Source organism: Bos indicus, chromosome 19, assembly GCF_029378745.1.
Source record: "Bos indicus isolate NIAB-ARS_2022 breed Sahiwal x Tharparkar chromosome 19, NIAB-ARS_B.indTharparkar_mat_pri_1.0, whole genome shotgun sequence".
NCBI lineage: Eukaryota > Metazoa > Chordata > Mammalia > Artiodactyla > Bovidae > Bos > Bos indicus.
In genome coordinates, this window is record NC_091778.1 from 63,071,090 (window position 1) to 63,092,628 (window position 21,539).

At 53.2% G+C, this 21,539-nt stretch overlaps 2 protein-coding genes across 11 annotated transcripts in view; one reads left to right on the forward strand and one right to left on the reverse strand.

The window, feature by feature from the left end:
- The window catches only part of SLC16A6 (solute carrier family 16 member 6), a 31,479-nt gene extending 11,998 nt beyond the window's left edge, over positions 1-19,481 (forward strand). The window contains exons 1-6 of one of the 4 annotated variants that reach the window (XM_070774212.1): positions 835-973; positions 7,912-8,150; positions 11,172-11,315; positions 12,752-12,880; positions 15,226-16,017; positions 17,338-19,481. In XM_070774212.1, the coding sequence (XP_070630313.1) occupies positions 7,919-8,150; positions 11,172-11,315; positions 12,752-12,880; positions 15,226-16,017; positions 17,338-17,591 (1,551 nt within the window). In that variant the 5' untranslated portion in view covers positions 835-973; positions 7,912-7,918 and the 3' untranslated portion in view covers positions 17,592-19,481. Of the gene's footprint in view, positions 1-834; positions 974-1,105; positions 8,151-11,171; positions 11,316-12,751; positions 12,881-15,225; positions 16,018-17,337 lie in introns of those variants that run through there. The other 3 variants (XM_019980536.2, XM_070774213.1, XM_019980537.2) reach the window with 3 other exon arrangements.
- The window catches only part of ARSG (arylsulfatase G), a 104,248-nt gene that overhangs the window by 77,567 nt on the left and 5,142 nt on the right, over positions 1-21,539 (reverse strand). The gene's annotated exons all lie outside the window — the stretch shown is intronic.

Consider the following 21,539-nt stretch of genomic DNA (forward strand, 5'->3'; position numbering starts at 1 on the left):
GTCGCCGCTGCAGCAAAGGGGGTGAAGCGAGGCTCCCGTGCAGCCGGGCCGCGAGCTCCCCGGGGCCCCTGAGGCCCCCGTCGCCCCCGCCAAGAGGAACCGCGGGGATGCGCGAGTTGACGAAACCTGGGGAAGTGGGCGCGGGAGGAAGAACTCGGGGTCCCCGGCGCCGCGCGCGCGGCTCACACCCAACCTGGAAGGAACCTGTTCTGCCCGCGGCGGGCGCGGAGCCGCGAGCCTGAGCCCTGCGGGCGCGGGCAGGGCCGCGCAGGGGGCGCGCCGGGGACCTGCGGGCAGGAAGGTGGCCCGCGGAATCCGCGCGCCCGGCCGGAGGTCCCGGCTTTCTGCGCGGCCAGCGCCCGGGTCCGGCCAGGCTTGGCGCGCAGGGATGCGCGGGGCTAGGAGGGGCGGGGGGCGGCGTGTCCAGGACGCCGGCGGCCGGGGCGGGGGCGGCCCTGCGGGACCCCGCGGCTGATCGGAACGGCCAGGCCGTTACCTTCCGTGACCCCCGGCCCCGGCTCCGGGCGGGCGCGCGCCCGACACGGCCTCGTCCACGTGGGCCGGCGCGCGCACGCCAGGCCGGCCCCCTCCTTGGCGGCGCTCCGCGCTCGCAGCACATGGTCGGCGGCGCGCCCCCGAGGCCGGCGGAGACCGGCTGCAGCCGGTATAGGATAAGCGATAGGCAGCGGCGCGGGGCCGGGGCGCGGGCGGCCGCACGCACGGCTCGGCTCGGGCTCGGGCGCGGGCGGCGGGGCGGGGGGCGGGGGGCGCGGCCCGGGGGCCCGAGGCGCGGGGGCGGGCGGGGGGCCGGGCGCCCGGGGCTCGCCCGCCGGAACCAACTTGCCATAGGCTGGGGCCCACGCCTCAGGGGTTAATCCTTTCTCGTGTTCCCGAACTGCTTATAAGGAGGGGGCGGCCCGGCCTCCGCCTTAATTGAGAGCCTTTGGGGTTTATTCTCCTCCGTCCTAACTTGGTGAGTTGGTTTTTATCATTTTACGTGTTTAAAAGTTTGATGGTGGGCTGTGGGTGGTTTTGTGAAAACCTGTGTTCGGAGCTTTCGGGGGGCTAGTGTGGTGGTGGGGGGGGGGCGTTGGAAGGAGGGGGAGGAAACCACCGAGAAGCCGAGCGTTTTGGACACCGTGCTCCCGGAATCCTCTCTGACAGTTGGTAACGCTGGGGGCCCCGGGATGGCGCGCTGTCGCCGGTGTAGGCAGCCGAGAGTTGCCTGTCGGCGGCCCCGGAACAGGGGGTCCGGAAGACACCTAAAGGCAGGTCTGGCCTTTGGGTGCCCCCTCCCCGGTTCCGGCGAGGGTCTCCGGGCTGTCGGCAGCGGGGGGCGCCGCGCTGAGCCCGCCGCACGCATTTTCCGCATGAAGTTGTCCGCGCGTCATGGGAGCGAAATGTCAGAGGTACTGTCCCCAGGCTGGCGCGCGCGCAGGGCGGCCCCGGAGGCAGCTCCGGGGAAAGACGGGGTCCCGGCCTCCCCCCACCCGCCGCACGCGCCGGGGCGGCCAACCGGGAGGCAGGCTTGGGCCCCGACAGCCGCTCGCCTGCCCTGACCGGCAGGGCTGTCTGCGGACGGCTGGTCGCGCTCAACTTCCAAGGTCCCCGGGGCTGCCCACCACGGGGAAGCGCCCGGGGAGCGGAGCGGAGCGGAGCCGTGGCCAGGGAGGATGGTCTAGCGGAGGAAATGGGTTACTTCCTTCTGGTTTTCTTTGCTGCCTTCTTTTTTAAACTAGAGCCCCACGCTCCCCTAGCAGACAGGTGATAGAAGCGTGTTAGGTGGCACGGTAACTTGTCAGCAAACGCAAGGGCGGGGGGAGTGCGTCAGTCTCAGAAAAAGACTTCCCCGGAGCCCAGTGGGGCAGAACGAGCGGTGAAGACTGGTCCACCTGGGAGCTGGGTTTGTATGCACAGTTTAGACACCCCTGGGCAGCTCTTTCTGCACGGAGACGGTTTCTGCCCTGGGAATGGGATTTCTCTGTAATCTCATCATTTTGCAAATCATAGTAAGTGGATTAGGTGCAGGGTCTTGTTGGCAAAAAATAGTCCCAAGTGCTGTGCAGAGATCTGTAAGGGAGGGTTCTTCCCGGGTCCAAGCTCCAGTCTCAGCATCTGGTGGTGGGGAGGGGAACAGTTACCCTGCCTGGTGGATATAGAAATATTTCCTCTCATAATTAAGGGGAGCCTGTCCAAGATAGAGTTCCAGTATGTAAATAAACAATGCAGCCAAGTGGAAACGCTCTCCTCTCTTCATGAGAACCGCTAACCCTGAGTTTTCCTTCTGTGGTTTCCCAAAAAGGACTTTCCTTGCTGGAACTCCTGAGGAGGACATTTAAATTAGGGGCTCGCTGTCCGCGTCACTGTCTTATAAAAGGGGTGAACCAGTTTAGCCAATGATTCAGAGCGGTCGGGGTGGCTGTCCAGGTTAGGCTTGGGATTTTTTTTTTTTTTTTTAATAGATTATGGAGGTGAACTTCACCTTAAGACAGACGAGTTCTGACTGCTAGGGCCGGAAACAACTTGTCGAAAACTGCTCTCCAGGCTACGCCTTTAAGAAGGTTGGAGGGAGGCAGTGGCCAGGGAGGCGGGAGGCTGCGCTCACACCAGCAGCACCTCTGCCCGCCAGAGCCTTCGTTTTGGACTTCGCTCTGCTCTGACCCTGGACGAGCACCCTGATGGTCCATCCCAGTCCAATATTTTGCGTTCTTTATGCCTCCAGGGCAAAGCTTTTCTCAGGAAATCAAATCTCAGAGAGATTCCCAGCTCTAGCAGCTTTCCAAGCCTTGGCAGAACAGTCATTTATTTAAGATTAGATGACCAAATACTCATAGGAAATCACTCCAAACGGCCCAGCGCGTTTTGTTCATCCTTTTCCTCTGGACGAACGTTAGGGTGAGGGTGGGATGGCTGCCAGGAACCCCAGTTTGGAGTCTGAGCATCTTACCCTCCAGAGTAGCCGCACCTCACCCTGCTTTTAGAGGGTGAAACTTAAGAGATGAAGTCATTTCCCCAGTTAATGGTAAATACAAAGTCAACAAATGCACACGAGCCTCACAAAGGCAGACCTGTGGGCCTTGGGTCAGAGGGCTTAGAAGCGAATTGAGAAAGATGAAAGGGTCACGTAGGGTCAGTCGGGGTCAGAGGCCATCAAGAGTGGAGGTTCTAGGGCAGGACGAGAGCGAAGATCATCCCCGTCTAGTTTAAGGACCCTGTTCACCTCTTGAGACTGAAGATCAAGGAGCAGAGTGATTCTCCCCAGGCCACGGAGTCGCGTGACTGTATCCCCACACAGTCAAAGAGTATCCCTTCCCATCAGAGAAATGCATGTACCCGTAAAAGCAAACAGATATCTCCATGTTCTGGAATTCTTAGAGCCTTTTAAGCCGCAGGCCTTGGTTTCTGGCTTTGTTTGTAGAGGCTGACCCGTTCGTTAAGCCGGCCGGCCTGCTGAGTGCATAGCAGCAGAGTCCAGGGAAGGTTTATTCTGCCAGCAGGGCTTTGGGGGGCTAGAGCCATGCGCTGCTTCAGGAGCACCCCAGGACACATACCGCGTTCAGTGAACTTCTATCCAGCACATGCTATGTGTCGAGCACACTGCCCAGGGCTGGGGCTGGGGACAGCAGCCGCTGTGTGCAGGGCGGCCCCACTGTGTGTTACAGCGTCCGGGCTGCTCTGTTACCATTCTGTGTCACGCTCTCCAGCGCTCGCTACACCAGAGCACAGGGTGCGCTAGCGCGATACAGGAGTAACACTGGGGGCTCTGGGTCCTGGAGGGTCGTCTTCCCTTTAGGGTGATCCAGTAATAATGACCTCCCCAACCCTAAGAATGCAGGTGACAGTTACAGTTGCATCTGGCTTCAGGGGAGGAGCCTGGATATAGAGCAAAGTTTGGGAAGAAAAAACACAGAGGCATCGAACACCCAGGAGGGCTCAGAGAGGAAACAGGAGGGAAGCAGTGGCCGCCATCCTGTAGCCTGCCGGCCCGGTGCAGACCTCGCCGGCGTCGCCACCTGTCCACCCGCGCCCGCGGGCATCACCTGGCACTCATGCCTCCCTCCCAGCTCCCCGGGCACCCTGGGCCACCAGGTTCAACCCGATGACTCAGGTGATTGGGCACTAAAGATCAGCTGCCAGAGCTGGGTGGAGCTCTAAGGGGTCCCAGGGCCAACCTCCTCATTTGACTAGTGAGGTGGTCAGGCCCACAGAGGCGCAGCAGCTTTCTCCAGGCCACACAGCAAGGGGGTGAGAGAGAGAGACAGGCCAGTGAGCAGGACTGAGCTCCGGCCTCACCCAGGGCCTGCTGAGAGGAGGCGGCCTCAGCTTTGTGCAGAGACTGCAGGCCACTCCTGCTCCTCTAGTGAATGCAGTAGCCGCTCAGTCATGTCCGGCTCTTTGCTACCCCCTGGACTGCAGCCCGCCAGGCCCCTCTGTGCATCGGATTCTCCAGGCGAGAATACTGGAGTGGTTGCCATGCTCTCCACCCAGGGTTTGAACCCAGGTTTCCCTCACTGCAGGCGGTTTCTCTACCAGCTGAGCCTCCAGGGAAGCCGTGCTCTGCTAAGTACCACCCAGCCAAAGATCATGCCTCCGTCCTGCAGCAGGCTAGAGATTCCTTTTGTCCCCCTGGGGCCTTTATCAATGTCAGCCCAATGCGTTTTTGTTCAGGTTGGCCTGAGCCCGCTATTAAAATGCTCGGATTTCCAGGGCCCCCTTCTGGGTCAGATCGTGCCCATGTGGCCTTGGACTTAGCCGCCACTGCTGGCCGGAAATGTGCTGAGTTCCGGAAGGACACGGCTGAATGGTTTTAAGATGTGATGGGATTTCAGCCTTAAGGGTTTTTATCATTATCATCAACACACGCTGACGCCGTGGAGGTGGAGGCCACCTCTGTGCTGTCGCCGCCCCGCGCCCCCGGCTGTAGGCCCAGGCGCCTGGCAGGTACGTCCTGTGTGCGAGGTACCCGAGGGGTCTGTAGGGACCCAGGCCCCAGCTTGTTTTCCATGAGCTTATAACTTAACTGAGCAAATAAGACAAGTGCATACAAGTAGACAGCCCCCTGTTTTTCAAGGATGCTTGTCCCCGGAAGAGACCCCTGAGGTTGAGCGGATCAGAGGAAGCCTCACGGAGGAGGAGGACGAAATGGAGCCACACCTGTGGGCGCCAGCCATACGGAGGGGGCCTCCAGCCTGGGGAGGGGGCACCGCCGCAGGCAAGGGGGCTGGAGGCACTGAGGCCTGGAGGGGTCCAGGGTGGCCTGGCTAGTGGAGTCCTAGAACAGGCGGGTAAGGCTGCAGAGGTCCGCGGACAGCAGGTCAGGCTGGGTGTCCAGCTAGGAAGGACATGGAACGTCAAGCTGGTCCCGTGGATTCTGTCCTTCAGAAAGAGGAAAGCGCTGAAAAAGTCCGAGCAGAAAAATGTCATGACGGTGCAGCATTTCAGCAAGATTAATCATACCAGACACGTGGAGCCAGTTAAGACACCAGTGAAGGAGTCTTGGGCTTCCGAGGTGGAGCTCAAAGGAATGGCCGAGTCGGGGAACAAGAAGGGAGGGTGACCTGGGCTGTGGGCCCCCGACACTCCCTTCTTCCCTCCCAGGGGTGACCACGGTGCCAAAGCCAACACTGGCGCGGGTCGGGTTGGCCAAGAAACTTGGTCACGTTTCCCTTACCAGCCTACAGAGAGACCCGAACGAACTTTCTGGTCAGCCCAATACAGTTTCTTTTTCCTTCTCAGTCGTAAGCCCACTACTCTTGGCGCGCCTCTGCCCCAGCCGCCTCATCCTGGGGGTGGCCTCAGAAAGTCTAAGGAAGGAGGAGGCCTGGAACGCCTCCGCTGCTGGAGGGCTCCGGGTTGCCTGTGGTAGCGGCTGCCTTCCACGCTGGGAACGTGACAGGCCAGCTGGTCTGTGACCGTCGGCCTCCACCCCGAGCCGCTGAGTTCTCTGCGTCCCATCTTCCCCCTCCACTCTCAGGCATGACACGCGGACTCATCAGAACAGAGGCCTTTGCTGCAGGGAGCATAAGCTTCTTAAAGCGTCGTGTGCCCTATTTTATGCAACCAAATAGCTAACAGTAAGAGGGTAAAAATGCGTATATAGTCCTTTCAAAGTAGGGTTTGACGTGCTATCAGTAGGCTGAACAAGATGAAATGAGGTCAGATTTGTTGCTTTGTAAGATTCTTAGAGCAAATTCTGAATACCGGACCCTGTATCAGAAACTGACAAGTTACTAGCCGGTGGAAGTTTGTCCTGTTACTTGTCCTTCACCCTCCGTTAGCAGTAAAACCTGCCTTAGCACATGCACACTGCAGCTCAGGGCTAGGTTACCCGTACGCTCTGAACGTCCACTGGGATACAGCCGCATAGTTGCAGAGGATCCTTAAACTCAAGGTGTCGTCATTCAGCCCCTTAAGTCGTGTCAGAATCTCTGCAATCCCATGGACTGCAGCACACCAGGCTTCCCTGTCCTTCACTGTCTCCTGGAGTTTGCGGAAATTCACATCCATTGCATCAGTGATGCCATCCAAGCATCTCATCCTCTGTCATCCCCCTCTCCTCCTGCCCTCAGTCTTTCCCAGCATCAGGGTCTTTTCCAGTGAGTCAGATCTTCGTATCAGGTGGTCAAAGTATCGGAGCTTCAGCATCAGTCCTTGCGGTGAATATTCAGGGTTGATTTCCTTTTGAATTGACTGGTGGGTTGCCATTAAGAGCTCAGAGACCACAGACTCATTGACTCTTGTCAACGAGTTTAGTTGGGCTAAAAACACACATGACTTGGAAAGTGTGTGCAACTGCAGAGGTTTGAAAAAGCCCACGTTTATGGCCATCGGTCCGCTGCAGAACTGCAGGGACTTAAGCGTCCCTGCCTCCAGGATTGACTGGAGTGTGTCCCCTTAGTGATGGTACTGTCTGTCCTGATGTTTGTTGCGAGTTGAATGGAAAAGCACAGTGAAGCCGGGGGTAGCTGGCTTACGTGCCCGAGCTGCCCAGACCCCAGTGAAGTCGGGGGTAGCTGGCTTACGTGCCCGAGCTGCCCAGACCCCTGACTTGGTGGGCCCTGACTTGGACCTTATATCCCAGAGTGCTGGTCCTGTGTGGAGGAAGTGCAGCCCTCAGACACCACGGGGTGACGCGCTGTGAGGGGCTCAGTCGTGCTGAGCCGGCTCCCAGCAGACAAGTGCCCACATTTTCATCTGCCCCATTCCGGTCCTGCAAGTGCATCCGCACGTGACCCCAGACCCGGATCGGGTGGGAAGCAGGCGGCTCTGAAGGACCCGCTGCCCCAGGCAGACGCAAGGTGTCTCCCGCACTTGGCCCTGGAGGGTGGCCTGTGTGCCTCTTCCTGGGCATCCTTTCTGATCCACGTGTCTTCTGGTCAGTTCAGTGACCAGTTATGGTCACCTAACTTGTCTTCAGGTTCACGGTCAGCATGGATGCCTTTCTTCATCCTCCAAAGTGCCTCTAAATATCCTGCCCGCGTTCTTTATGTTTGTTTGGTTAGGTTTTGCCATTAACTGCCACAGCTTGGAAACCTGACTTCCCCAAGCACTCCATATACAACACAACGATAGTTCGTTAGGTGACAGCTCGCTAGACAGAAGGATGGATGGATAGGTAGATGAGAGAGACAGATGATGTGATAGCTAGCTAGATAGAAGGATGGATGGATAGGTAGATGAGAGAGACAGATGATGATAGATAACAGATGACAGATACATAGATAAATGGACAGATATAAATAGATGGGTAGATACTATTACTCTTCAAAGACGTTATCCTAACTGCACATGATTTAAATGTTCATTGACCTAAGAACTGTAGTAAGTAGCTCTTATCCGTGATGTCCAGTATTAGAATCGTCTACCCTCAGGCCACTGCTGGTCTAATTTTGTTTTAATTTTTTCTTTCAGATTAAGAATGTCCCATAAGAAATCACAGCTTTGTTGCAGAGCCAATGTTTACACTCAAGTGCCTGACGGTGGGTGGGGCTGGGTGGTCGCGGTTTCTTTTTTCTTCGTTGAAGTCTTCACCTACGGCATCATCAAGTCGTTTGGCGTCTTCTTCAATGACTTAATGGACAGTTTCAATGAGTCCAACAGCAGGATCTCGTGGATCATCTCCATTTGTGTGTTCGTCTTAACATTCACAGGTTAGTACATCTTTCAGCTTCAACGCCAGATAAGCATGTGTGTCTTGGCAGTTTGCCTAATGAGGTAAGAGAGGCTGAGGAAGATCGTCTGTTTGCCAGACCTGACTACCGTCAGCTCAGAGCACACGTGTTAAAAGCCTCCCGTGCATGCTCTTAGGATCCCGCAGAGTACCCTGAGGACAGCGGTAAACTCCGGCTCACGGGGAAGCTAGTCATTTCCTAGAGAAGAAATGTCACAAAGTCTTCGGCATCCCGGGCCCTGGTCTCGTAAAAACGTGCTTAGGAAACAGGTGGAAACGGCAGGTGTGGCTACAGGCAGAAGAGAGATGGAATGCATGAAAGGAGAGCATGAAAAAGTATACATGTTGTCCAGAGGGGACGTTGTGAATTCCAAACACCTCCTTCCCTAAAGGAGTTCCCGTCTGGACTCCCAAATCCAGCAGCATCAGTTACAATACACTGTAGTGTAATTCTTACCACACTCACTTTCACTAGCAACACGACACAGCGGTGAGGTCTCACGATGCTTCATCCATCTGTCGGGGCTACAGCAGGCTTTCCTGAGCAAGCAGGGCCGTTGAACTTACCCCCGACAGTTAACGGAGCTGCATTCAACTTCCCTAACTTTAGGTTCGCATCCTGCCATGGAGCCGTCACCTCTAAAGTTTTCTGAACTGTCATTCACTCTATCTGACTCTCTGTGACCCCATGGACAACCCGCCAGGCTCCTCTGTCCATGGGATTCTCCAGGCAAGAATACTGGAGCGGGTTGCCATTCCTTTCTCCAGGGGATCTTCCCAACCCAGGGATCCAACCCAGGTCCCCTGCACTGCAGGCGGACTCTCTGCCATCTGAGCCCCGGGGAAGCCCAGGCTTGCCTGAGTATACTCAGGTTTCTGCCCTGCAGTGCCTGAAAGAGGCAGCTCCACTGTTCTCTGCTGAAGTCAGACTTTATCCCCTTGGTCCTGATTCTGTCTCCTACATGTTTCATGGACGCACTCCTAGTTCCGGTGTGAAGATTAAGATACTTTCTTAGTTGGCGGCCTGTTTACTTTCTTGGAAAGATAACTTACATGAACTAGAACCAAAATTTTACATTTGGTAACCGAAGTAAGAAAATTGCAGAGTTGAACTTTCAGTCCTTTTCTAACCAAAGATAATATAGTCAACAGAAATACCCAGCTAATACTATTGTAACACAGACAACTGTTCTTTCTTTAACTTTAATTAATTCACTAACTTATTTGCTCGGCTGTGCTGGGTCTTAGTTGCAGCATGTGGGTTCCAGTTCCCTGACCAGGGATCAAACCTGGGCCCCCCAAGTTGGGAGTGCAGTTTCTTAGCCTCTGAACTGCCGGGGAAGTCCCAGAAGATAATTGTTCTAAATGCTGTTATGTTGTTGCTATTGTTCAGTCACTAAGTCATATCCAACTCTTTGCGACCCCATGGACTGCAGCATGCTGGGCTCCTCTGTCCTTCACCATCTCCCGGAGCTTGCTCAAACTCATATCCATTGAGTTGATGATTCCATCCAACCATCTCATCCTTTGTCGCCCCCTTCTCCTCCTGCCTTCAATCTTTCCCAGCATCGGGGTCTTTTCCGATGAGTAGGCTCTTCAGGTGGCCAAAATATTGAAGCTTCAGTTTCAGTCCTTCCAATGAATATTCAGGGTTGATTTCCTTTAGGATTGACTGCTTTGATCTCCTCATTGTCCAAGGGACTCTCAAAAGTCTTCTCCAGAACCGTAATTGGAAAGCTGAAAGCATGAGTTCCTTAGCGCTCAGCCTTCTTTATGGTCCAGCTCTCACATTTGTACATGACTCCTGGAAAAACCAGAGCTTTGAGCAGATGGACTTACACAGAATGCTTTCATCCTGGTCACTAATGCCTGAGTCTGCACACTGCCTAAAAATGGCCCTGGTGATTTCATTCTTCACTGTATTAACGTATGAGCTGATGCTCTACCAGCATTGAGAGAGATGTACGGCCCAACCTCAACACCATCGAGTCCTTTTTTGGTGGTTTTGCTCTTTCTGTCCAGCACGTGCCACATCATTCTTCCCCCTCCAAGTCTGGAGGGTCCCCTTATCTCCTCGTACTCCCGGGGCGGGGGGGGGGGGGGGGGGCGCGCGTGGAGGGGGTAGCAGTGGTAGCCTAAGTAACATATAACTAGGAAACTTACTTGCCAGACTTTAATGTCCTGGGGCACAGAGTGCATAGAAGCTATGCCGACCGTAATGCATCAGCCACTTTGAATCATCTGTCCCATGGCTCGCCTGCTTCTGCTTTGCATAACACAACCCACCATACTTTCATACCATTTGCAAAAAAGTCAAGTGGAATTTGACCCTAAATGGAGTCTTGTTCAAAAGAATCCAAAGCAATGAGCATAGAAACAGAAAAAGTAACACAGAGTCATTGGAAATCCCGTGTTTATCACAGAAGAACATGAATGTAATGCATCTCCAGTTTCACAGGGGCTCCTGCTGGGTCAGAGTCGTCATCTAAGAAGACGGATGTAAGTTTTAGACTGTGACTCTGGCTTTCTCTTGGAGGAGCCCCCAAAAGAGATTTTAGAGGATGGGATCTTAAGACAGACTTAAGGCACGAGAACAGACTTGTGGTTGCCAAGGCGGGAAGGAGGCCGTGTGGGGTCAGCTGGTGCAAACCAGCGTGTGCGGGACCGATGAAGACCCAGGGCCTCCTGTACAGCACAGAGACCTGTATTCAGGGGCTCGTGATAAACCTTAGTGGGGTGAACTCCCTGTGGTCCAGTGTTAGGACTCCGTCTTCCCTGCCGAGGGCCCGGGTTCAATCCCTGATCAGGGAACTAAGATCCCACCAACTGTAGTGCAGCCAAAAACAACAGTGGAGAGAAAATTTTAAAGCATTTATGTAACTGAATCACTTTGTTGCAAGTCAACTACACTTCGGTAACAAGGTAAAAAGACAGACTCCGGGGGAGGCTGAGGCTGAGGCTGACGCCCTGGGGGCTGAGACCCGCCCGCTCTCCTCTGCAGCCCCGCTCTCCACCGTCCTGAGCAGCCGGTTCGGACACCGCCTGGTGGTGATGCTGGGTGGCCTGCTGGTCAGCGCGGGCATGGTGACGGCTGCCTTCTCGCAGAAGGTCTACCACATGTACATCGCCATCGGCATCGTCTCTGGTGAGCGTCTCTCCCGGGCTCGTACCTTCCCCGGAGACTCGGTGTCGAGAATGAGCCGTGGGGAAGGAGGGACCCGGACCCATCGCGCGTCTCTCTCCCCCGTTCACTTTTCTCTTTAAAATGAGGGCTGGCCCACATCTGTGCCTCTGAACTGGGCCAGATGCCTCCTCTTCTCAACACCCAGGACTTTGTGTCTGATGTTTTAATACTTACCGATGAGAAAGAGAACTTATCTTTCACAAGAGTTTGCAGGCACAAGACGTCCTTTTCACAAAATAAGGTTTGAATGTCTTTAACCAGCGCTTCCCAAGTCTGGTTGTGAGAAGTCTGAGCTGTAGGGGAGGGGCCGGCGCTGGACCGAGGGGTCTGAGGAAATTTTTCTCCTTTCAAAGGAGTCTGTACATAAGTCACAGATTTTATATATATATATATATATATATATATATATATATAACTGTATATATATCATAACTATGTATAAAACTATATATAACGTTCTCTATATAACTCTCTATAACTATGTATATATAAAACTCTGTATATGTGTAATTCTGTATATAACTATATACATAACTAAATACACACATACATATGTATATATATTTGGAAAACTTTTTCCCTTTCAGAGGAGTCCACACATTACTCACAGATTATATATAATTATCCCTATACACACACACACACACACACACACACACACACGGGCTTCCCCAGTGGCTCAGTGGTAAACAATCTGCCTGCAATGCAGGAGACGCCGGACACACAGGTTTGATCCCTGGGTCCGGAAGATCCCCTGGAGAAGGAAATGGCAACCTGCTCCAGTATTCTTGCCTGGGAAATCCCACGGACAGAGGCGCCTGGCAGGCTACAGTTCAAGGGGTCAAAAAGAGTTGGACTGAGTGACTGAACACACACACACACACATAATTCTCTCTATATAACTAAAGACATGCATGTATACGCAGAAATTTTTTCCCTTTCAATGGAGTCCGTACATTACTCAGATTATATATAACTATACTATATATATGTGTACATAGTGAAGATTTGCAGACTTTTTCCCATATATTTCTGCACATACAAAACCTCATTTATTTCCAAATAGAAGTCTTATGTAAAAACTATATTTGATAAGGGTTCTGTGCACTGTGAATTATATAAATCTGGGGAAAAAACTGCAGAAAAGTAGGAAAAAAAAATTCCACGAAACAGATTTTTATGTTCCCTTTTTTTTTTTTTCCTACAACAAGCTTCCCAAAACAGCTCTTACAGTTTTTCCAGACCTCTGATGAAACCTGCTTTGCTCCAGAATGAATTTCTGGGCTCCCTGAATGTAATTGTTTCTAAAATAAGCGCCCGAACCCCAGCTCTCTGAACGCACCCTTCGGGCGTCAGCCGGCGCGTGGTTCTCACTGTCTCGCTGGTGTCCGTCACAGGCCTGGGGTTCTGCTTCAGCTTTCTGCCGACGGTCACCATCCTGTCACAGTACTTCGACAGGAGACGCTCCGTGGTCACGGCGGTCGCTTCTACGGGAGAATGCTTCGCCATGTTTGCTTTTGCACCAGGTAAGCGGACGACCAGAGCGTGCGTGTTCGTGTGAGCTGGCCCTTTATGGTGCTCTAGATGGTGCAGAAGGACAGGCTAAGTGTCTTCTCTCAGAAGGACAGGCTAAGTGTCCTCCAGTCCGGCAGCTTTTCGGGATCTATCCTCCTTTACCCCCATTGTAGGAGTTCAAACATTTTAATACTCATCCAAGTTCACATAAATAGGAAGTGGGGTGTGTGTGTGCATGCGTGTGTGTGCTCGGTCGCCCTGTTGTGTCCAACTCCTTGCAACCCCATAGAAAGGTACACAGCATATATTCAGCGAGGAAGCTTGAACCATCCATTCCTAAATAGATCCGGGGACTGCTTATACTATTCTATTTCTCTCATTGGTCAAAAGAGCCATATTCTGTACAGATTTAAATTGTGCTGGTAAAGTCAGGCTCATGAGCTATGTGGATGATCTCACGGGGAGACTTTCATCCCTGGCTTATTTCCCTGTCTAGACTGTGCACTCGTGACTCTCACTAACCAATGGAGAGAAGTCACCTTGGAGAGCTGGACTCAGCTCTTACCTGCCTTCTTCAGTGAGTGTGTCAGTGAACGGCAGTGGAGTTCAAAGGAACCTGCCTTCTTCAGTGAGTGTGTCAGTGAACGGCAGTGGAGTTCAAAGGAGATGCGGCGTTTCAGGGTGACGCGTCATGTCTGAAGCTTCCCAAATAGTTCAGAAGAATCAATGTATGCTTGGCTATAAATATGCAGACAGAAAACTGTTCACTGTTGAATTTCGGTGATGGCAGGCATATGGGTGTCAGTCTTTGCACTTTTCTGTTGGTTTGAAATGTTTCAGAATAAAACCTTGAGGGACAGTCAGTGGCCTGCGAACCCCCTGAAGGTGGAAACTTCATCTGGGTCCGGCTTTACTCCCTAGCTCATCCCTGGCACCTGGCCGGTACGCACCAAGGAAGGTGAGAGGGAGAAAAGGAGACCAGTTGTTGCCAGAAGAGGGTCAAACGCACTTGGAAATACCCAAGCCCGAAAGAGCTCACAGTTCTGAGTTTTCCATTTTAACGGGGGAAATAGAGGCGGGAGCAAAGAAGTGCTGAAGAAGTAAACGGAGCCCCGGGCCCAGAAGACGGGGCTGTCTCACCAGGCCCATCTTTTACTAACCAGGTTACCGCATCTCTTAAACCTGACTGTCAGCTCTCACGGAGTGAGACTCGAGTGAAACGAAATTCTCAGGAACGTCATTTCACCTTCCTGGGATGATGACAAAGATACTTGGAATCTTGTCGGGCCTGTTTATTCTCGCGTCACTGGGGAGCTTGAAGCCTCCTTCGGCCCGACCCCGCCTCCCCGTGCCAGGGTCCCGCCCTGGCCTCCAGGACGCCTCTAGGCTGGCAGGAAGGTAGTTAGGGCATCCCACAGGCTAGAAAGCGGAGGACAGCATCAACACAGCTACTGACAAGCCTATACCGCGGTCACGCAGTAACTGTGTTAATTCCAGGATAATCCTGTGAGCTTTCGGATTCTTAGTTGGTTCTCTCCCTCGTCTGCTACTGTTGAGAGCCAGAGGAGTGGCTGGAGAAGCATCCAGCTCAAAGGGTAGAAGTTCAGTTTGGAAAAGGCCAGAGAGTCAGTATTTCAGGCTTCCCGGACACAAGTCCTTGTCAGATCCGCTCACCTCTGCAGTGACGGCACAGGAGCAGCTCAGACGCCGCTGAAGAATGCTCCCAGCTGTGTTCCAGTCGAGGTCAATGACCCACGCTGGGCTGGGGCTGGGGCTGGCCGGCAGGTCGCTGTCCGTGCACCCTGATGCGGGTCACAAGCTTCGTTCACTTCTTGTGCCTCTGCTTAGAGGAAGGCACCCCCGAAGCTCCCTGCAAGCCTGAGCTGAAAGTGTTTGTTCCATCTTGTCCTGATACATCTTTCTCCTCCTCAAGTCCTAAAGGCCCCCAGGGATAATGCATGTCAGGTCAGCTTTCTTTTTTGCTGTGCTGGGTCTTCACGGCCCCACTGGCTTTTCTCCAGTTGTGTCGAGTGAGGGCTGCTCCCTGCAGTGGCTTCTGGTTGCCGAGCGCGGGCCCCGAGGCGCTCAGCCTCAATGAGTTGCAGCTCGTGGGCTCAGCAGTCGTGTTGCACGGCCTTCAGTCATTCCTGGGCGTGTGGGATCGTCCTGGAGCAGGGCTCTAGCCCGGGCCCCCTGCACTGGCAGGCGGAATCTTTGCCCCGAGCCACCGCAGGAGTCCCAGCTGAGGCACCACTGTTCCGTCGGGCCCCCAGCACGGCTGTCTTTGCTCTGCTCTCCCCCGGCCGCGTCCCTCTGACCCTGGGTTTTCTTTCTGCTTCGCCCCTGCCCTCCGCAGCCATCACAGCCCTGAAGGAGACAGTGGGCTGGAGGTACAGCATGCTGTTCGTGGGGCTCCTGCAACTCAACCTCGTGGTCTGTGGCGCACTGCTCAGACCCATCGTCATCGTCGGCGCGCCAGGGACCCCCAAGACCCCCGCCCCCGAGCACCGGAAGGAAGCGCAGTACATGCTGGAGAACGAGAAAACCCGCACCTCCATCGACTCCATCGACTCAGGAGTAGAGCTAACTACCTCACCGAAGAACGTGCCTGGCCACCCGGCCATGGTGGAGCCCGCGGCCGAGCTGCAGGCCCGGGGCCAGCCCGGCGCCCCGCTGCTGGACTTCTCCGTGCTGACGGAGAGGAGCTTCATCTGCTACACGCTCTTTGGGCTCTTCGTGACGCTGGGCTTCTTCGCCCCGTCCCTGTACATCATCCCGCTGGGGCTCAGCCTTGGCCTGGACCGCGACCGCGCGGCCCTGCTGCTGTGCGCCATGGCCGTGGCCGAGGTGTTCGGCCGCATCGGGGCAGGGCTGGTCCTCAACCGGGAGCCCATCCGCAAGGTCTACATCGAGCTCATCTGTGTCATCCTGCTGACTCTGTCCCTGTTCACCTTCACCTTCGCTGCGGGCTTCTGGGGCCTCATGGCCTGCAGCGTCTTCTCGGGGGCCATGATCGGGACCGTGGCGGGCACCCACATCCCGCTGCTCGCCGAGGACGACGTCGTGGGCATCCAGAAGATGTCGTCGGCGGCCGGGGTCTATGTCTTCTTCCAGAGCATCTCGGGGCTGGCTGGACCCCCCCTTGCAGGTAAGCTGCATACAGAAAGGAGTACCCTTGTGGGCTAAGCTTCCCCTTTCTTTTCCATGGTGGTTTAACCCCGGGGCTCTGACTGCAGCCCCCGTGCCCTGCAGCAGGACCTCGTGTCAGTGCGCGTCTGCACCTGCTGACTCCCGGGCTGCCCCGCCCCCAGCCCCTCCTCCTCCCTACCACGGGTCCGTCTGAGTCTGCCCCTGTGTCACAGCTGAGAGTCCACATTCAAGGCTACCGTCCTGTTACGAATCGTGCCAGCTTCCTACTCAAGTCGAATGAAAAGCAGCATCTATTGATCTTGATACTTGCAGAGCATTTTAGAGGTGTCAGGATGATCAGTATCTGAGCCACTGCTCTTGACTTCCTGTGAGGACGTGAACCCTGGGGTGTGTCAGCCCCCAGCCTGAGGCGGGATCGGCGCCCGGGTCAGGAGGGACTGGGGTCTGCAGCCCGAGCCGCCTGGGCGTTTGCTACCGGGTTGCCTTGTGAGATGCTCGGCGGGGGACACAGGGATTTTTGACCTCATCACACTCTGACTTTTTGGAAGACAGGACTGAGGGGCTTCTGTAAGCCAGCGTCCCTTCGGGGGATGGCTTTTAGGGAACTGAACCCAGGGCAGCACTCTGCGGAGACCCCGCTGGTCACTTGGGAACATTTCCTTCAGGAAGGATGTGTATGTTTCATTTCTGGTGTGCCAAGTCTCTCAGTCGTGTCTGACTCTTCGCAACCCCATGGACTGTAGCCCGCCAGGCTCCTCTTTGTCCATGGGGCTCTCCAGGCAAGAATACTGGAGTGGGTTGTCATTTCCTCCTCCAGGGGATCTTCCCAACCCAGGGATCAAACCCCAGGTCTCTGACATCTCCTGCATTGGCAGGCGGGTTCTTTACCACTAGCGCCACCTGGGAAGCCCCGTTTTATATCTTGGATGGGAAATAAGTCCTTGGGGTTACTGTGATTACACATCTTACCCAGTGCCCTGAGGTGGACCAGGGTGAAGTTCACAGAGCTCCTTCCTCTCAGGAGAGGATGTCAGCTTTCTTTCCAAGGAGATGAGCATCTCCCTGACCCCATGTTTTACATTCTTGACCAGGACAGACCTGCCCACAGAGAACATAGCAAGTGACAGAAGTCTCTCAGGTGCTGGATGGGGGTGTCTGTCTCCTCTCCCGTCTAGAAAACACTCCTACCTTCCAAGCTCTTTTTCCCTTAAAACAGTCAGACAGAACCAGGAAGGCAGAGAGCCCGCGAGGTGGCCGAGTTTGGGGGAGCCTGGGGCGGGGCGGGGGTCTGCGTGGCTAACATCTGCTGCCCCCGCAGGTCTGCTGGTGGACCAGAGCAGGATCTACAGCAGAGCCTTCTACTCCTGTGCGGCCGGGATGCTGGTGGCCGCCGTGTGCCTCGCCCTTGTGAGACCCTGCAAGCAGGGACTGTGCTGCCGGCCCCGAGCCCGGGAGGGCAAGGCCGGGGGTCCCCGAGGGAAAAAAGTGTTGCAGGACATCCCCGAAGACTTTCTGGAGATGGACCTGGGGAAGACCGAGCACAGAGCTCCTGCAAGAACGGAGCCCGTCTGACACCCGCGTCCGTCACTGCGGCGCCCCAGGGCCGGGGAGGGCGTGGGGCGGGGGGCCCGGGCGGCAGAGCAGCGGACCACCCGCCCGCCTTCCGACTGCACTTCAAAGGGAATGTATGTGAGAACCACTACCAACATCCGTCCTGTTTTCTTCTTATAAGTTTTCTTTTTTGCTTGTTTTTTATGCCAAAACAAAAGCAGTGGAGCGCCTTTCTGTGCATCAGCCCGGCTGGGTTCAGCAGCAACACAAAGACACACAGGAGGACTCGGGGCCACGTTCCGGGTTTAAAATGGGGACATGAATCGGCAAAGTGGTTTGAAGAGCTCTCACGTGTGATAAGCCGCTATCGTAGAAAGTGACATCTGGCCCAGGCCACTGAAATGAAATCAGCCACTCAAAAAAAACACAACTTACATCATTGCAAAAATTCCTCATTTTCAGAACTATGAACAAATTGTTTAAAAACCTTTGAAAAATTCTGAGGTTTCCATGAACACATTAGGGCCTCTGAATTTTCCAGATAATCCATGGAAACAAAGTACAATTTAAGACCAAACCTTTGGCCAGTAAATGGAGATTCTTAAAAATGTACGTTAACTTGAACTTCAGAAATGTGAAGATGACCACTTCTTTGTGCGGCCAGTCATTTACCAGTATTTCAATACAGACCACACAGCATGGCATTCAGAAATGAATTTCCTATTGCTTTTTAATTATTCAGAAATATGTGATTGTAGTGTCTTTAATTTAAACCACTATTTATTATTAAGTTATTCTAGAATGAATAAAGTAATCAAAAGAAAGTCTGAGACATAAGCAGAATTTTTACCTCCCTTCTGCAATCCTTGACATGCCTCTTAACTTGTAAAGTTACTCTCTAAAAGGCCAAGTTGTAAGGATTCTTCAGTTTAATGGCAATGTGTGTGGTTGAAAGGGGGCAGGGGGATGAACAGCAAATCGCCTTAGCTTTTTTAAATGATTTATCGCCTAAGAATACTTGAGGATCTTCTTTGATCAGAATTATATCTCATTGAATTGTTGAAGCATTTGATTTTTTTTTACCATCTCACTGTTGAAGCGTTTCTGTATTTCACAAGGGGCAGCAGACATTCAATTCGCCGTCATGAGTTGCGTCCTAGGAACCTTGATCGCCCTGCGTCGCAGGGTCACCGGGCAAGCCGGTCACTGTTCCTTTTGGCATCACACGACACGGATAGTATTTTTTTTTCTGTAAAGGGCAGGTTATGAGGGGAACAGGTGGGCTACGGACTCACGTGTCCGGATCTCATCTGCAGGTGACGGTCAGAGCCGCTGCTCCATCTCTACTCATTTTACTGTTAATTTTTGACAACTCAGGGGGAAAAACTACAACAAGCCTAGTTTGGTTCCAGGTACACACAAGCTCGAGCGTTTCTCTGCACGGACACGACAGTGGCATAGCTGAGCGCCTGCTGCGTTTTGTGCGGCGCTGGGTCAGCCAGAGAAACAGGGCAGTCTGCAGACGCTGCGGAGGGCGGGGAGGGGCAACCACCGAGTGTCCGTCAGAGGCAGGCACAGCTGGGACGGGGCAGGCGGGGCGCATGCCACTGCCCAGAGGGACTCGCAGCTTGTGGCACGTTTGCAGGCTCCATGACTTCAGCACTTTACTACGTTTTTACTATGAATGTTCGATACAATTTAATATTTATAACTGGTTTCAGAGCGATCTGCTCAAGACGTCCATTCTGTTAAATGCATGGGAAAAAAAAAATGTATGCCAATTTCAGTATGTCAGTAATTGAGGTTTTTAAATGTTTGGAAGAAAATGAGAACAGGATTGCTGATTTGTTCTGTATTCTGTGACATTCTGGTACTTCTAGATTTGCAATAAATGTATGGCTTTTTTATTTAGAGGGAGTGGTTTGTTTTTCACTGACGTCTCAGCATGCATCGTTGCGTCCAGCAAAGGTTTTAAAAGCTCAGGGAGGATCCGTTTAAAATAACATTTTCCGAAGCTTTTCTACAAAATCTTTTAACTGTACTAGAGACACGTTAACAGTTCTAAGATGTGTTTGTTGAATGGGATTATTTCGTAAACGAACGACGAATGAATGAAGTGATCCAGTGACCACATAATGAGAGCTAAGCCCATCGAAAGCAACAGGTGAAAACAGGACTTCCCTGGGGGTCCAGTGGCTACGACTCCGAGCTCCCAGTGCAGGGGCCCAGGCTGGATCCCTGGTCAGGGAACTCGATCCCACAGGCTGCAACGGAGAATTGGAATGTTGGAACTAAAGATTCTGCATGCCCCAACTAAGAACCAGTGCAACCAGATAAATGTTTTAAAAGAAGTAGTAACTGTAAATAGATTAGACTAACCATATATAGTGACAGCACAGGCCTAAGAACCAGCCTAGTCTGTCAGGAAACAGCATGACCTCTGCACGTAGCGGTCCATGGAAACCGTTTGTTAAATTCCAGGCAGGAACTACTGAAGGCTTTGCGGGCCCCACAGGCTCAGTCACAGCTGTTCAGCTCTGCCTCTGCAGGGCAAGAGGAGCAACAGACACAATGTGAATGAATGAGCACGGCCGCCTCACGTGGACCCCAGTGTTCATCACAGCACTGTTTACAATAACTAGGACGTGGAAGCAACCCAGATGGGCAGACGATAAGGAAGTCGTGGTACATGTACACAGTGGAATATTACTCGGCTATAAAAAAGGAACGCATCTGAGTCAGTTCTAATGAGGTAGATGAATCTGGAGCCTGTTACACAGTGAAGTCAGAGAAACGCCAATACAGTATATTAACGCAAATACATGGAATTTAGAAAATCAGTAACAACGATCCTATATGCAAAGCAGCAAAATAGAGATGTAAGGAACAGACTTTTGGACTCTGGGGGAGAAGGCGAGAGTGGGACGATGTGAGAGAATGGCAACTGAAACATGTTTATTACCATATGTAAAACAGATACCAGTGCAAGTTCGACGCATGAAGCAGGGCGCTCAAAGCCCGTGCTCTGGGAAACCCAAAGAGAAGGGTGGGGACGGAGGTGGGAGGGGTCAGGAGGCGGGGACATGCGCACCCATGGCAGGTCCGTGTCCATGTGTGGCGAAACACCACGATATTAGTAAGTAACCATCCTCCAATTAAACAAATTCTTAAAGACGTTTCAATTCATGGATACTGAAATTTGAATTCCATAAACTTTCCACACACTATGAAATACTGTTTTGGTTTTTTTTTTTTTTTGATGACATAAAAATACAAAAACCATGCTTAGTTCGAAGGCTGTCAAGGAAACTCGGCAGTGGGTTGTACGTGGCCTGTGGGCCGCTCCACAGCATCTGTTACACTATCGCGGAGGTACCACCAGCGGCAGGCTGTATACCGACAGTCCTGACGGGGAAATGCGGAAACAGTGACAGATTTTACCTTATTGGACACCAAAAATCACTGCATTTTGTGACTGCAGCCAGGAAGTTAAAAGGTGCTTGCTCCCTGGAAGAAAAGCTGTGACGAACCTAGACAGCATATTAAATAGTAGAAACATCACTTTGCCAGCAAAGGTCTGTATAGTCACGCTATGATTTTTCCAGTAGTCAATATATGGATGTGAGAGTTGGACCATAAAAAGGGCTGAGCACCAAAGAATTGATGCTTTTGAATTGTGTTGGCGAAGACTCTTGAGAGTCCCTTGGACTGCAAGGAGATCCAACCAGTCCATCCTAAAGGAAATCAACCTTGAATATTCATTGGAAGGACTGATGCTGAAGCTGAAGCTCCAATACTTTGGCCACCTGATGTGAAAAGATGACTCATTCGAAAAGACCCTGATGTGGGAAAGACTGAAGGCCGGAGGAGAAGGGGACGACAGAGGATGAGGTGGTTGGATGGCATGGACATGAGTTTGAGCAAACTCCAGGAGACGGTGAAGGACAGGAAGGCCTGGTGCACTGCAGT